Source organism: Lycorma delicatula, chromosome 1 (genome assembly GCF_047948215.1).
Source record: "Lycorma delicatula isolate Av1 chromosome 1, ASM4794821v1, whole genome shotgun sequence".
In the NCBI taxonomy this organism is placed as follows: Eukaryota; Metazoa; Arthropoda; class Insecta; order Hemiptera; family Fulgoridae; genus Lycorma; species Lycorma delicatula.
The window spans coordinates 401,815,736-401,832,801 of NC_134455.1; the positions used below are offsets into that span (position 1 = coordinate 401,815,736).

General features: G+C 30.9%; 1 protein-coding gene across 1 annotated transcript in view; it reads left to right on the forward strand.

Moving 5' to 3' along the window:
* Window positions 1–6,287, forward strand: part of LOC142318018 (uncharacterized) — a 54,562-nt gene extending 48,275 nt beyond the window's left edge. The window contains exons 9-10 of the mRNA XM_075354549.1: window positions 763–1,297; window positions 6,229–6,287. Coding sequence (XP_075210664.1) covers window positions 763–1,297; window positions 6,229–6,287 — 594 coding nt within the window. The remainder of the gene's footprint in view (window positions 1–762; window positions 1,298–6,228) is intronic.
* Window positions 6,288–17,066: the final 10,779 nt, after the last annotated feature.

Here is a 17,066-nt window from a genome sequence, read left to right on the forward strand (position 1 = left end):
TATCTAACTATAAATAAGAGTTGTAACTTGTATTCTTGCAAACTGAGTGCTTATAGTAATGTTGTGAACAGTAGAAAGAGATATTTGCAGTCCATAACCAGGTCGCCTAATAAAGTTAATGGGACGGGCAGTGAATGCGTCGCTTACTTGATCCATTGCCTCATCACAACTGAAACCTTTGATGATTTCTGTCTCTTAAGTCATACCTTGGAGGACGTTAAACTTTGACATAAAAGAATTGATATTCCATTCAGTTTGTACAAGCTGTTAAACATGTGTACATGATTGAAACTCCATTAACAAAAGCATGCACTGAATGGTTTTTGTGGGATCCATATCTTGATGGACTACAATCGCATTGGAGTCAGCTTGTCTGCACATCATACGCATATTCTACTGAATATTGAAAGTACACTGAACAATTCTTCGAGATTTATGCTATCATTGAGTACTAAGAAGTTAGGACTGATTTCCTAAATATAGGCCATTTATTTTGGATACCTTTAGCCCAGACAATCTCTAAAGTTTCAGCTATGTGTATAGATATGCAATAGGATAAGTAAAGTTTTTTTATTACGTTAAACTTTACTTGTGAATCATTAAATAATATTCCAAACTATGTTTATTTTGAATATATGTTTAAAATATTCAGTTTTTTATCCACATTTTGCGGCTTTTTACAAAATAGAATAATGTTATTGTAATGGAAATAATTTTACATTAATTGATAATTACTTTTTAATTGTTGTTTTAATTTTACAGGTTATTATTGATAAATTAACCATCACTGCAAGTACTAACAATTGTAAGAGATGTGTAAATAATTCAGTATATGGTGGAATTATAAAACAAAAAACCAGTGAATGCAAGTGTGCGAATTGCGATTTAAGAACAGAAAATTTAGTGAAGGATATAAGTAATGAAAATGAGTTACCTCAGCATAAAGGAAAGAAATTGGTTTGTGAATTTTGCAATGAAAGATTCAGATGTAAATGTTATTTAAAGAGGCATGTTAACTGTCATCCTAAAGAGAAAGAAAATAATTCTAACTCTTGTCAAAAGTCTCTTATTCTTGAAAATAAGTTAAAAACACAACTTATTACGCACAAAGAAGAGAAAAATTATGTTTGTAACTTTTGTCAAAAGTCATTTAATCACAAAAGCAATTTAAAAATACATCTTAATATTCATACAAAGGAGAAGAATTATGTTTGTAACTTTTGTCAAAAGTCATTTAATCACAAAAGCAGTTTAAAATTACATCTTAATATTCATACAAAAGAGAAGAATTATATTTGTAACTTTTGTCAAAAGTCATTTAATTGCAAAAGCAATTTAAAAATACATCTTAATATTCATACAAAGGAGAAGAATTATGTTTGTAACTTTTGTCAAAAGTCATTTAATCACAAAATCAGTTTAAAATTACATCTTAATATTCATACAAAAGAGATGAATTATATTTGTAACTTTTGTCAAAAGTCATTTAATTGCAAAAGCAATTTAAAAATACATCTTAATATTCATACAAAAGAGAAGAATTATATTTGTAACTTTTGTCAAAAGTCATTTAATCACAAAGACAGTTTAACAAGACATGTTAATATTCATACAAAGGAGAAGAATTATATTTGTAACTTTTGTCAAAAGTCATTTAATCGCAAAAGCAATTTAAAAATACATCTTAATATTCATACAAAGGAGAAGAATTATGTTTGTAACTTTTGTCAAAAGTCATTTAATCGCAAAAGCAGTTTAAAATTGCATCTTAATATTCATACAAAAGAGAAGAATTATATTTGTAACTTTTGTCAAAAGTCATTTAAATGCAAAAGCAATTTAATAAATCATCTTAATATTCATACAAAGGAGAAGAATTATATTTGTAACTTTTGTCAAAAGTCATTTAATCGCAAAAGCAATTTAAAAATACATCTTAATATTCATACAAAAGAGAAGAATTATATTTGTAACTTTTGTCAAAAGTCATTTAAATGCAAAAGCAATTTAAACTTGCATCTTAATATTCATACAAAGGAGAAGAATTATATTTGTAACATTTGTCAAAAGTCATTTAATCGCAAAAGCAATTTAAAAATACATCTTAATATTCATACAAAGGAGAAGAATTATATTTGTAACTTTTGTCAAAAGTCATTTAATTGCAAAAGCAATTTAAAAATACATCTTAATATTCATACAAAAGATAAGAATTATATTTGTAACTTTTGTCAAATGTCATTTAATCACAAAGACAGTTTAAAAAATCATCTTATTATTCATACAAAGGAGAAGAATTATATTTGTAACTTTTGTCAAAAGTCATTTTATTGCAAAAGCAATTTAAACTTGCATCTTAATATTCATACAAAAGACAAAAATTATATTTGTAACTTTTGTCAAAAGTCATTTAATCGCAAAGACAGTTTAAAATTACATCTTAATATTCATACAAAAGAGAAAAATTATTTTTGTAAATTCTGCGAAAAGGATTTTAATTACCTTTCTAGTTTAAAGCGACATCTTAATATTCATAACTAATTTCAACTATTTCTTATGATGTTATTTGTACTTGCATACATGGTCTCACACTCACTACAGACGTTGAGATGTTTGTTGTCATTGATTGATGGGCACATATGACATCGCCTGTGTTTTTTCTGTAGCAATTCAGGTTCGATTATTCCTCTTTTAATTTTTAATACATTTCTAATATTAAAGTCAGCGATGTTGGAAGTCTGGATTCTTCAATTCGTCTCATATGAGTTAAGGCAAGTGATTTTCTTAAATATATGTCCATATTTTCAGGGATTATTTTTCATGAACATTCGAAAGGTGCATAGATCCTGAAAACTGTCAAGCATCTTGTCTACAATTAGATACTTGGAGGGATAATAATTGGACTGGCAATTGAGAGGAACATTTTAAATAATTTGAAAATATGAGCAGTTTTGTCACCATCTCGTGTACTGGAGTGTACTTTAGTGTCGTTAAAACTAACAGAAATAAAAACCGCTGAAGGGACATGGTTTCCCTGATTATAACACTTCCAGTTCCATCACTCTGTAGATTCCTCACATCTTCTTTACTAGAATTAAATATACCAAATAAATACAGTAGTCCATTAAACCTTTTAATTCATAATTATTGTGATTAACAAAGGAAGTTGCGAAGCAGTAGTTTTAGTGATAATTTAGTAATTTTATGTTCTAATTAAAACAGTAATTCCCAATAATAAATTGAATTAATAGAGATTCAAGTTTTTAGCAGTTTCTTTTATTTGAGAAAGATGAGTCCTAATAACCTAAGTTCTTGAACTAATAAGTTCAGTACCCAATTTATAACAATTTTTTTCATAAACAGACTTTTGTCTAATTTCCTCTTCAACAATTCATCTGATACACTCATGGCGTTTTTGTTTTTAATTTCACATACATTGTCAGGACTTTCTATGTCACATTCACTATCGCTATCATATTCACTAAATATAGATTCACTGTCCTACAGATCATCAGTTCATTAAGATATCTTTAATTTCATTTTCATTCAAGCTTTTACTACATTCACAAGAGTACTTATACTCAGTAAACTCATAATTTGTTAAAAATGTAAAAAATACAATGACGATTTTATTACCAAAAAAAAAGTAACATTGCTACTATCATCGGATTGATTGTGAACACTCGTAAAAGGTAAACCAATAAGTTTCATTGTACATGGCACTATAGATGACCTTGAAACACCCTTGAATACAGTGGAGAATGAAAATCTGGGAAGTAGCAACTGTCATGTCAACATAGCCAACAAAAATATACCTCTCAGGTCAAAAATGACCAGACGACAACAATTAAGAGTTAAATTTGTACAACTTTGCAGTTATTTTGAATTTATGCTTGTAAATTTACCAAAATATTTTTCAAAATATATAATATCAGAAAATAAAAAAAAATGTAATTTTTTTAACACCTAAAAACATCTATTTAAGAAATATTTTGTTATATATTTTAAGAAATATATTTCAGCAATTACATTTACCATTTCTATTTGAATCTTGCCCGATCTTTTGTAAAGGCAAAAAAATCTCCTCTTTACTATTTATTTTTTCCACACAGAATGTTCCCTTTCTAAACCACCCTGATATATTTCCCAATTTGTTTATTGATGTGCTCTTCTCTTCTTTGTATTCTCTACAAGTTTTATAACATTTTAAAGGTTACTGAAAGGAGAGACATTCCACTGTAAATTTTGTCTCCTCTTTTGTGTCAAGGATGAATTGGGGCAGAGTGGCCATTCTGGCAGGATTTTTTTTGTCTTCCAAATATTTTCTGTAATAGATCATTGATTAATTAGCTAATAATCATAATTTAAAAAATTACACAGTTATTGGGTCCTCACCCGGATGCTTTATTAATTTTTAGAGATCTGTTTATTCTTTATTTCTTGTTTAGTCAGGGGACTTGAGTTTTCTAGTTTAGTTACTGGTTACAAATAGTTGAGCTTTTTTCTGGATTTTTTAGCAGATTCAACAGTTTTTAAAAATTATTGACTAAAATTTTACTATCGCAAAATAATATTTTTTATTAAATTTTATATGTATTCAATTTTTTATAAAATAAATTTCTTTATGAAATAGAGTATTTTATTGTAATAAAAAAATTAGTTTATTATATTTCAGTTTTAGAAATGTTTGTAATATATAAATTGCGATTATTATGTGATTTTAAGAAATAATATTTTGTTCATAAATTAAAAGATTTCAGAATTATATAGTCTGATTTTACAATATGTATGTGAAATGAAAACTTAATCTTCCACTTAAATATTTAAGTGGATTAAACTATATTTATATACTCTTATTATTTAAAAATTATGTTTTTGATTAATGTACATTCAAAGTTATGTATGTACATATATACATTCAAAGTTATTTATTTTTTTAATCAAATAAAGTTCTACAAAAAACAGATTGCTCTTTTATTTAAAATGTACACGATTCCTTTTCGTAAGAACAGTTGGTTGTATTATATTATGACCAGATGCATTTATCCTGTACCAGTTAGATAATTAAAACTAAATTAAAGCTACCCCGTCTTTGCCTGACCTACATTGTGAATCTGCATAGTCTTAACTTTTCCGTTTAAATTTTTTAGTGTCCCAGCCATGGGGGTTTAAATGTGGTGGCCTCATATCAAAAAGTAGATGATTTTGAGGTTGTTTCATTTATAAAAATCTCATTTTTCTACATTTAATGGTATGTCATTGTTATAATCTTAGGCATATATAGACAATGGTAATGATAATTTTTTCCAGAATTTTTTGTTTTTTTTAACTCATTTTCTCTCTCTCTCTTCTCCAGTCTATTTCTTTCCAGACCATCTTCTTTTTCTATTTTCCAACTCGTGATTGAAAATTAACTTTCTAAACAGATCTTGTTTTAAAAAGGTTTCAACAATACCTACGTCTTGGAGAACCTTTTGAATCGCTTCAGTCTAATTAATTTATTTTGTTTTTCTTTCTGCAGAATTCTATTTTTTTTTCAGTATTCTATTATTACTTTTTAAAAAGATGAAACAAAAGAAACAGTCTTTCTTTTCTCAGTGCCTAATAAAAGTTTTGTATTTTAATAGAATAATAATGAAATTACAATTACTGGGAAATTATTAATGTTCAGTAATGACACAAATTCATAAAATAGTAAAATATTAGCGGTTAATAAAATGTACAATCAAAGATATCAAAAAAAGGGGATAGACTTTTTTTTTGCAAAAATTGATGTTGCACACCTTTTTTCAGCCAAAGTTGTTGTACATCACTCTCGTATTATATATATAGACAGATAGAGTTTAGTAGTACATTGAAATATATTGGGATTAACAGTTTACTAAAAAGTAATTAATATTGTCAACTGAATTGTTACCTGGCTGAGGCGGGACAAGGTGAGCCTTGTTTGTTGTACCATCTAACAGATGACATCATCAAATTATTAATAAAATGACGTATTTGTATATAAAATACAAACACAACGAACTAGTACAATACAATGACTAATATACTTGACCCAGCAGTTGGCAAGGAGAAAACTTTCAGCTCTTCTATTGTAATAAAATACCAATAAAGTATTTGGATTTTAAAATCTGTACAATTTAATACATCAACAAAAATATGAGAGTTAGAGTTTTGTGGTTTTTTTTACAAAACTGTTGATTTGTTAATTACATTTTTTTTCAGCAAAAGTGGCTGCTGTTATAGATCTTTCTCATATTATGATTCCAAATCTGTACACGTGAGTAGTACACAGAAATACACTCAGTTGCTAATCGGTTCATTTTACAGTAGAATAATGAGATATTAACAGTTTTCTTGAAAACTATCAGTGTCCAATAACTGAAATATTAATTAAATAATACATTTATTCTTTCAAAGTGCTTGCACATATATCTGTCTACAATCATTTATTTTCTACATCTTCAATTTTGATATTTTTCTCTTTCATGTCTCTCTTTAACTTTGTTTTCATTTTCTGTTTTTCAAAATAGTCCGCAAATTTTTTCATTGTTCTATTTTTATTCATACTTTTAATGTATCGATACAATTTACTGACTTGAAGAAAGCTTTTGTCAATGTACCTCAAAAATTGCTACGGAACTCTATAGAAGACCAACATATAAATTGTATTAAGTTAGGTACAACATGCCAAAAGCTGTGTAAAGATAAGAGTCAAGTATTGAGATTTTGTTGTTATTAGTAAAAGTGTGGGACAAAAATGCCTATTACTTCTAATTCTCTTTAAGACAAAACAAAATTTTATCAGTTATATAAACTTTGTTCTTACAAACTGATAAAAAATGTGTGGTATGATTGTAGTCCAGATTGGTGGTGATGAGAATATTCACTTTTGTTTGCGGATGACCAGGTGGATGGATTTATTGTTCTAAATTTGACCAACTTTTATTAAAACAGACTTTACTGTAATTGGTTTTCAGGATTAGATTTAATCTAAAACTTTCCATTTAATTTTATAAGTTTTCTTATTCCTCTTCTGTTTTGTTGTAATAAAAAGTTAAAATTAATACTGAAGTATAATTAAATACAAAAAAAAAAAAAAAAAAAAAAAAAACGCCAATTAAAATATTACAGGTTTATTTGTAAATAATTTAATTTTAATAGTATATATTATTTATTTCAGCAACTAATTACTTAGTTTTAGTCAAATATATGGATGTTATAGCATGTGGAAAATGCTAACCTAGCCTGGATTTGAACTCAAAATCTTCTGGATGAAAGACAGACTTGTGTAATACCATGATTTCTAACTGAAACCTAATAAAAACATAGATATATTTTCGTTATTTCTAAATAACTCAAATCATTTTTAATTTAACTTATGTAATTTTGTCATTTTCCCCATTTTCATAGATCTATATAATATAATCCAGATTCTATATAATAGAACTCTTTGGTGTTGTCTTTTTTGTTTTTTTAAAACTTAATGAATTGTTTTTGTTTTTTACTGTAAAATTTTTTCTCCTTGTGTTTAACGGTTTTATTATATAGTTATTTTTTCTCTTGTACTAGTGACATAGTGAAGCTCACTAAATACACTTAGATGTGAACCTTTTTCCTTCTCTGTTTACCTTATTTAATCTCTTACTTTTCTTAATATAGTCAATAAAGTATTTTTCTTCTATCTAATCTCTATTGATAAGTTGAGCTGTTGTTGTTTCTTTTATATTAAAAAATTTATTAGCTTAAATCTTTTTATGTAAGCGTTATGATGTAGCAAAACTTAAAGTAATATACTTCTACATGAAATGCTAATAAAATTAAATTTGAAATAAATTGATCGTTGTTTAGTTATTATTTAATCATTGTTAAATATAATTGACTTTTTTTTAGTTTTACTGGCAGTAACTACTATGGTCATTAGCCCAATGGAAAATATAGCATATGAATAATTTCATACCTGATTTCCTAATTTTTTTACATGATTTAGTTAGATTTCATAATAAAGTTAGCGATTGTAAAGGGTACAATGATTCGATTTCTGGAAAATTTCTACATATTTTTGCGTTTCACATCCCCCCAGACACCAAAACCACCATCAGCTCAAAAATTTATATATATATATTTCACTTTCAAATTGTTCCTTAAAAATAACTTGTCACAAAATCTCAGTTAAGTTCATTAACGTACAAAATCAGAAAAGGGGGGTGCATTTTCAAAATATCACTATAACTTAATTATTAAGAAAAATATAGAATTCATTTAAAGTTGTTACTACTGTATCGATAAGGGCCTAAAACTTATATAAGTAAAGTTTTTTGATATCGCCAACCATTGGCCCAGGGTGTGTAAAAATGTAGTTTTGAAGATAAAAAGTTATACCCTCCCTAGGCACAGTCGGCAATCAGTTTAAATTAGTTGTTAGTGCTCTAAACATTACCTAAAACTTCTGTTCTTTAAGAATTTTTGATATGACCTACCCTTACGACAAGGGATGACCAAAATGCTCCTGAAGTTGTAAAAAGATGGGGCATGGTAAGTTTTTCTTAACTTTAAGGTGGAAATCTTTTTTTAACACTGATGAAATCTACCTCTGCCTTCCAGCGTGCGGAATGCATTTTTTTTTATTCAAATATTTATTTAATCCCTGGTTCAGATGTTTATTTAAACATTATAAATTGTCTGATATTTTACATTATTCATGCATGTGAAACACCACTGTATATGTTAAACATGTGAGGTGTTTACATGTGCAGTATTCATTCAACCCAGATGTAAGGTTTTTTGAAAACATTTTTTTTTCAGACGGCTTAGGATTTTTTTAAAAGTATTCAGGTTGTTAGGTGGATTTCCCAATCAGCATATTACACAATCTCCTTCTGGTCATGGTGCTTCACAAAATTGGTTAACAGATTTGGTTATTACTTCAACTTGTTTCTGGAGTGTAGGGCCATTGATGATGTGTTTTATAGTTTGCTCCAGGTACAAAGCTGAACATACTAAAGCAGTAAAAAGCTTGCGAGAATCAATTTTGTTTTTGATCTGCAACTAAATTGGAAGACCAAAAGGCAGTGGAACATAGTTGCTGGCTTCCTTAGATTCTTAGCCCTGCGGAGGATGGCTGAGGGTGTCTGATGCTATTATAGAATAGCAACCTGTGTAGCTAGGGTCCTGCCTGGGTGCTTACTACCTACCAAGGTAGGTGTTTTGGCATGACGTCCCAGTAAGCTTAGATATTTGCTGTTAGGATGAGAATGGATCTTTGGATAAATGTGTGATGAAGCTGCAATATGGGAGGGTGTAGGCATTTACCCTGCTTCTGAAAGCAGACCAGAGCAGAGAAAAATAGGGTAAGTTTTCATTAGAAGCTTATTAAATTTGTGAATCTGTTTCTTGATTATTGAGTAAACAAGAGGACTTTGAGTAAATTGAATTACAAGACAGAATTATTGTTGCAATCAAAATTTTGTTTTATAACAAAATGTAATTGGTGTGAGATTAGTACTTTTGGTGTCTAAAGACTCAATCAACCAAGTAATGATCTGAGTGCACATTCTAATTGAAGTTAGATAAGGGAAGAATTTTTGTGTGAAACCTTCAGAGTTAGAGGAAGGCATGGGGATCACACTTCTGCAAATCGGTTTATTTGATTGAGAGTTGTAAGTTATGGTAGGTGGATCATGGTTGGAAGAAGGCAATGGTAAGTTGTGTAAATACAATGATGGAAGTGTCTGCAGAGGCATTTGCATTGTTAGCTTCCTGACAGAGGCCAGACTGATGACTGTGACGTGTTACCAGGTTTAGAGGGTCTAAAAGATGACCTCTGGTAAAATGGTAAAACCCATCAGGACTAGGAACAGAGGTGGATATGTGGCGACTGGGATTATCACAAGGTGGAGGGGGTCTTCCCCTATGGGGTCAGGATGTGGTAAAGAGCTTGAGCTGTACTGCAAACCGCTTAAAAAAATAAATAAATGTCACAAATGACTGACAAAGTACACTGCACAACATTGAAATAAATATAGTAAACAGAGAACTAACACTTCTGTTAGCCATTAAGTTAAAATAAAATTAATCAAGTACATTTAATTTGGTTTAATAATTAATTTTATTTCATTTCTAATTTTACATTTTTCATATGTAAAAACAAAAAAAAAACTAGTAAAATAACTGGTGTATAAATAATAGAAACACTTTTTTTTTAAATACAGTACTATGCTGTACATTTCTATAAATGTAAATAATATTCTGATTTTTATAATAGCTGTTAAAAAACATGTAACAAAATAAATATATGTTGCTGCAATGCACCTGTACACATATAAATATAACATAGATTTTTAACATACATACATTTTAAAATTACTCGCTATGAATGATGAGACCTTGCCGTTGTTGAGGGGGCTTGAGTGCTCAGTGATTCAGAGTAGCTGGACTGAAGGTGCAGCTGTATCGGAGAGGTATCTGTTGAGAGCCAGACTAAAGAATGATTAATGAAAGAAGGCAGCAGCTCTTTCAGTAGTTGTTAACGGCATAGGTCGGGAGGACTTACAGCCATAGCAACAACAGTTAATCTTCAGTACTGCGCAGCTGAAAGCAATGGAAAACCACAGCTGCTTTTTTTTGCAAGAAAATGTAACTCTCTGCATATTCATATATAGTAAAGATGGAGGCGCCTACCTTAGTAAAATATTAAAAAAGAACATTTTATGAGTCGGAGCGGAATGTTAGAAGTCTAAAAAAGGTTGGTAGGTTAGAAAATTTAAAGAGGTAAATGAATAGATTTAATGTAGATGTAGCAGGAATTAGCAAGGTTTGGTAAGAAGAGGAAAACGACTTTTGGTCAGGTGATTTTAGAATAATTAACACAGCTTCAAATAAAGGGCAGGCAAGGAGTAGGTTTCGTTTTGAACAAGAAGATAGGGAAGAGAGTATATCTGATTGAAATCCTTTTACAAATATAATTGATTTACTTCTATATTGTTTTATTGACATAAATTGATTGAACTGTCTTTGTATAGGTGAACACTAGACTAAACAATTATCAAAACTGTAACTGAGCTTGTAATTTATTAAGGGATAAAACAAACTCATACAAATCACATTTAACATTTTATTATATGTTTTTTAGTTACTTTAAAGAAACTTGTTTTTTTGTAAATTGTGTTCTTTGTAGAATCAGAAGTTTACATCCCTGAATGTAAAATTAATAGATTTCAAATTAATAATTCTGTTGAATTAAATATAAAAAATATACATACTCACGTTATTAATTAATTCCTTTTTTGAGCTTAGCGATCCCAAAACAAGAAGATGAATCTTTGGCATTATTTTGAATGTAAAAATGGATTTAATTTTTGAACTTCCTGATAATTTTAATTTTATGAAACTGAGTTTTAAAGGATAGAGAAATGTGGTACAAATAAGAATCCAATACCTACTTGGTGAGCTCTTAATCAAAAATTTATATTGTTTTCACGTTTAATCATCTCAGTCATTCCAGAAGTTTCTACATAATGCTTCATGCATTGCCACTCAAACCCTCTTTCGTAATCTAGTACTCGAATGATGATTTAATATGAATAAATAGAGAATAATGAACTTTTATTTGCATTTGAAGTAATAAAATGATCCCATTAAATTTAAAAATAAATAAATTACAAAACATATGAATTCTACTCTCAGAATGACAAAGCTCAATATTTTAAAAGAAAACAGATAAAAATTAAAATACAACTGAATATACGGAGAAAGGAATAAAGCAGACGAAATATATTTTTAAATAAAGTAGATTGGCTATATATTAACAATAACATTAATAATTCATTTGATTGAATGAAGACACATCAACACAACCCATGCCAGGTACTCCTACTCGCCATTTTTTGCCTTTCTTCCACGCACAAAGCTTCAACCATGGCAGTTTTACTCCGCTACACTGCTTCCGAGGCAAGCATCTTAGGGACTACATTCCCGACCCTTAACTCCCCAAACTCATCCACTACTGGGCGCCTTACATCATGCCACCACTAACACCATAGAACATGTTATGGGGACGACCCTACAATACTGACATAGAGCAGAAGCCCAATTCTCAATCCTATGAAGATATGCCCCAAAGCAGCCGTGGTTACTCAAAAACTGTGTCAGCTCATAAGAACGTCCTCCTCACCCAGACAATTATTTCTGCGATGAGGGGTATGGTCATTCACTCGTTCTCGACTCTCTCCATCTCTCCTGCCACTGGTTGATAAGCCATGGACACGCGTCACCGGCTGCCGTACCCCGCTCATCTGCTACGAGACTCTAGAGTGGAACTTCGACAATGAAAAACACTGCCTCATTGGATACAGTCCTGTACGCACAAGCAATCTGCAAGGCAAGCATTCTGCAAGGCAAGCATTCTCTGCAACCCATCCAGGTGCTCCCTGGCCCGCCTGGTGCTAAGGGCTGTAATCCATACGGAGTCCTATACAAACACACCGACTACGCCACAGAGGCGAGGAGTCTCCTCTTGCTGGTAGATGGGCTGCCTAGAATTCTCATTAGCTTCGCTAGGGCACTAACTCGTCATCATTGCTAACCACCTCCCGAGTGTGCTCAAGAAAAGTCCTCCGCCTGTCCAACCAAACACCAAGGTACTTAGCCTTGGTGGACGTCGCAACATCAGTTTCACCGACTCAGAAAACGATGGGGTCAACGCTTCTTCCAGCCAAGACCACTGCTACAGTCTTCCGTTCTGCTAATTTAAGGCCATTTGACTCGAGCCACTTCTTTGCCATGCGAATTGCTACATTGCCCTGTTCAGCCACTTCTTGTTGTACTGCCAGGGCCAGGTCATCTGCAAAAACTACAGCCGTGACCCCTTCCGGATACCCGATTCTCAACACAACATCGTATGCGACGTTCCATAGCAGAAGACCGAGAACCGAGCCCTGCGACACATCACCCTCCAACTAATGGGTAATTTGCATTACTTCAGAGTTGGCGACTACATACCTACGGAACAGGTACAAATTTACGATCCGCTGGAGTACGCACTTGCACCATGTCTCCCCACTTCATCATGAGTCACTCGCCAGGGCTGGCTATGGGCCAGGCCAGGGCAAGCGTTTTCAACAACCGAAATCATCCTGATACGCCAGGATCCAGCAGCAGCCTCATCGACCAGCTTCATTACTCGGTTGAGAGAATGCACTGTGCACCTACCTTTGCGAAAACCATACTACCTACCCTAACATGCAACTCGGTCATCAATCTACCCACAAGAAGGCGCTCGAATAGCTTATCAAGTGTACTCGGTAGGCACAAAGGACGGTAGCCAGTGACATTGACTTCCTGATCCCTACCATTTTCCAATAGCACCAACCGAGCAACCTTCCAAGCATCTGGCACAAAGTCAGATGCTTGGAAGCATCAAGCAGTAGTTGGCAGCATCTTGTAGCTTTTGCGGGACCACATTGACCAGGACCTGCACTGCATCACTCGGTGCTTCTAGATGGACTAAATGGTGATGCCATCTAGTCCAGTATTCTATTATAAATATTTTATTAAAAATTAATCCAAAGATGAAAAAATAAAATCATTAAACTTATCAAGAAATTTTTTTAGTATATTTAATAATTATATTATTGTAACCTCAAACAGTCAGACATTAATTAACTCTTGGAATACTTTGTATTTATCAAATAAACTCATCAGCGGTCACGCTAAAACTTAAATTACGCTTAAATATTTATTAACGACGTGAATAATATACATAAAAAACCCGTTACCCATTATTTTAAGTAAACACAATATATTGTTACAGTTAGTGTTAATCTCTATAAATATTAGTGTAGCTAGCAAGTAAATGTTAGTAGTTAGCAATTAGTATATTAATTGTTAGTAACATTTATTTTTTACGTACATATTTCAGCAAGCATTAACATAATGATAATATATTTTTTTCTTTTAAGACAATATAAATTTAATCTGCTCAGAAGGTTGACATAATAATTATTATTACATATGTGCCTATCAATAAAGTATAGCAAACCAAGAATGGGTTGATAAAATCATAAATATTGAAAGAATTGATATGAAGACAATAAAAATATTAATTATTTAGAAAATTTGTTTTTAAATTTAACGTATATAAAGGGTTGACAAGATATTTGTTTATTAAAATATTATATGAAAAAAGAAATCTAAAGTATTGTGAAAATAAAGTTTCTGTTATCATATCTGACCGTGAAATAATTAATATAAAGAAATGTAAAAATAAAATTATTGATATAAATATAAAAACGATTATTTACAATTCAGCTAAGGGTAAATAAAGAATGAAATCATAAGGCTGTGTATGTAAAAGACAGCTTAAAAATTAATCCATGTTCCTCAAGGACATGGGGTTGGTAATCCATGAAAGGATGGTGAAAATTTGTGTTGCTACAAAGTAAACTGCTAACATTTCCACATTAATTTTAGGGTTAATTAGGTCAAGATTAACTTTTTAACTGTGATTTGGGTTACAGCCACCTCTGAGACAATATGGCCTGCAATAAAAAAAAAGGTACCAATAAATGTAAATTTTTTACGTTATAATTTTTTAATAATTTTGTAAAAAAAATTTTTATTAAGAGGATGAATACAAGGTGAGTGAGTAGTGGAAGTAGTTGGACTGAGGTTATCCTAGAACAGTCATTCTTTTCACGGAAGATAAAAATTAATAAAAATAATAGCAGAAAATGTTAATTATCACATTGAGGAAAGGGAATAAAAACCAGTAATTACTAGCTATATTTTTAGTAAATTATTTAGTATTTGTGAATAAAAAAGCAATTACTACTTAAGTTAATTTTATCAGTATTTATTGAAATACTATTTACCGATACTACTAAGTAAATACTGAAATTTGGGGGAATAATACGTTTCATTTACTTAAATTTATCAGTTATTACTAGCTCGTTGATTGTTAGTAGTAACCATACTAAAAACATTTACAGTTTAATAAAATGGCTGCATTTATGAGCATTTGTACTGTAAAAACAGTGTGTGATGTAAGAACAATCAGTGATGATCAGTACAAGAAAATTTGTGTTTGTGAAAGAATCTGTTGAGTTTTTGACAATATTTTTTTTACCTGAAACTAGAAGAGTTACTTTAAGCATGCAACAAAAAACTGAAGTTTTTCTCACACATTAATCATATCCAGGATTTCAGAATGGTGTTAGCAAGGATTTCATACAGAAGAGCTGATACAAAAGCATTCAATTATGTTCTCGAAAAAGCAGTTTTTAAGGAAAATTGATGGATAATTTTTTTCTGAAATGCAACTGAAATTGCTAAATCCAAAGGAAAGTGGAGTATTAGATTCAAAATTCCATATGTAATTGGTGCTGTTGATTGTAGAAAAAAATAATTATATTTCATTATATAAACTAAAAGGATTTGCCAGACAACATTGTAATGTGGACAACAAAGTATCCAGCACCGAAGCCGTATGGTCTGGAAGCACTCATGATAGCTGGATTTTAAAACCCAGCATAATTAGTAATGACATTTGTAAATTTAGATCTAAATTCATCAGGTTCTATAAGTATTTTCCAAATTTAAAGCAATATTACACAAACAAGTTGCTCTTCAAAACTTTTAATCTTTTTTTTATACAAGAAAAAATTTACAATTTTCTTTTGGAATGTTGAGTATAGGATCCAGGCCAACCTTTTCTATCCCCTTCTTCGAATTTTTATTAATCAATCAAGTTGCTGTTATCACAACGGTAATGACTTTACTGAGTTCAGTCTGTAAATTTCCTTATACTCTATTGCCAGAGGGTTGTACTTAGTTATTTTATCTACTCAGCCTTAATAATATTGTGATCAGATATCAATGAGAAGAGCAGTCTTTTCTTTAATGTTGTGGAGAACCACGTCTGGCCTATTCGCAGCAATAATTTTATCAGTATTTACCGAGAGATCTAACACAGTCTATAGTGCTCATTTTCCAGCACAGGCCTCGCCTTATATTCATAACAAGCACACTGCTCTCTGTCATCTGCGAGTCCTAATTTCAACGCCAACGCCTGATGAACAGTGTTTAATGTAAGATCGTGGTGATGCAGATTTCCTTGTCAGCCAGACTGGCGCACTCAGTTATAAAATGATCAATTGTCTCCGATAATTGGTGACACATCCCGCACTCATCACTGATTTTCTATGAACTGCTTGTAATTGTTCATCGCAACGACCTTATCCTGGATGGCATGTAAAAACCTTCAGTTTCTCTAAATAGAAGTCCGTCCCTCAGCCAACGCGTTTATACGACCTTATTAGCATTTTCGTGGGAATGGACAAATCTACCGTGGAGCGCCTTAGATTTCCATACTTGGATCCTATGTCTAGTTGTAATGATACTATGTAGAAATTGTCAACATTCAGATTTAGAGGGGAGTAACCCTTGTCAGATGCAACTACTGCTTTGTCCAATGATGATGTTTCAGATCTGGAGAGAAAATATCACTTCATTGAAGCAATGTGTCTGTTACAAAGTGATTTTAGGTCGAGGAGGCCTCTATCATTTTCTTTAAGAGATATTTAGACATTTGACTTCGGATTTAGCGTGATGCATTCTGTATTTTGTCGGCGATGCGCGTACAAAGATGTTCATGTTTCAAGATATCTGGGACCAATAAACATCTCCTAACAAGTATATGAGAACATTGTTATTATTATTAAATGCTGGCTTAATATTTTTATTTTTTTATTTTAATAAATTACAATCGCTTCTAAGAATTTTATGAAAATTTCAGTACATTTTTTATTTTTACATTAAACCACTTAACTTTTCCGTGAATGAAAAATTATTTTTAAGTATGTTGTGCAATATTATACGTATGTATATATATATTTTTTCCAAGATTATATCCAGAGGTCGTATGTATTAAAGTATACAATTGTATGTGTTGGCATCACTGATCAATTTGTGGGAAAGCGTTGTTAGGAAGAGGTGTAGTAGACGTTGTAATTTTATTATTGTGTACTTGGTGTTTACTTTGTTTATTTGACTAAGTAAGTAATGTT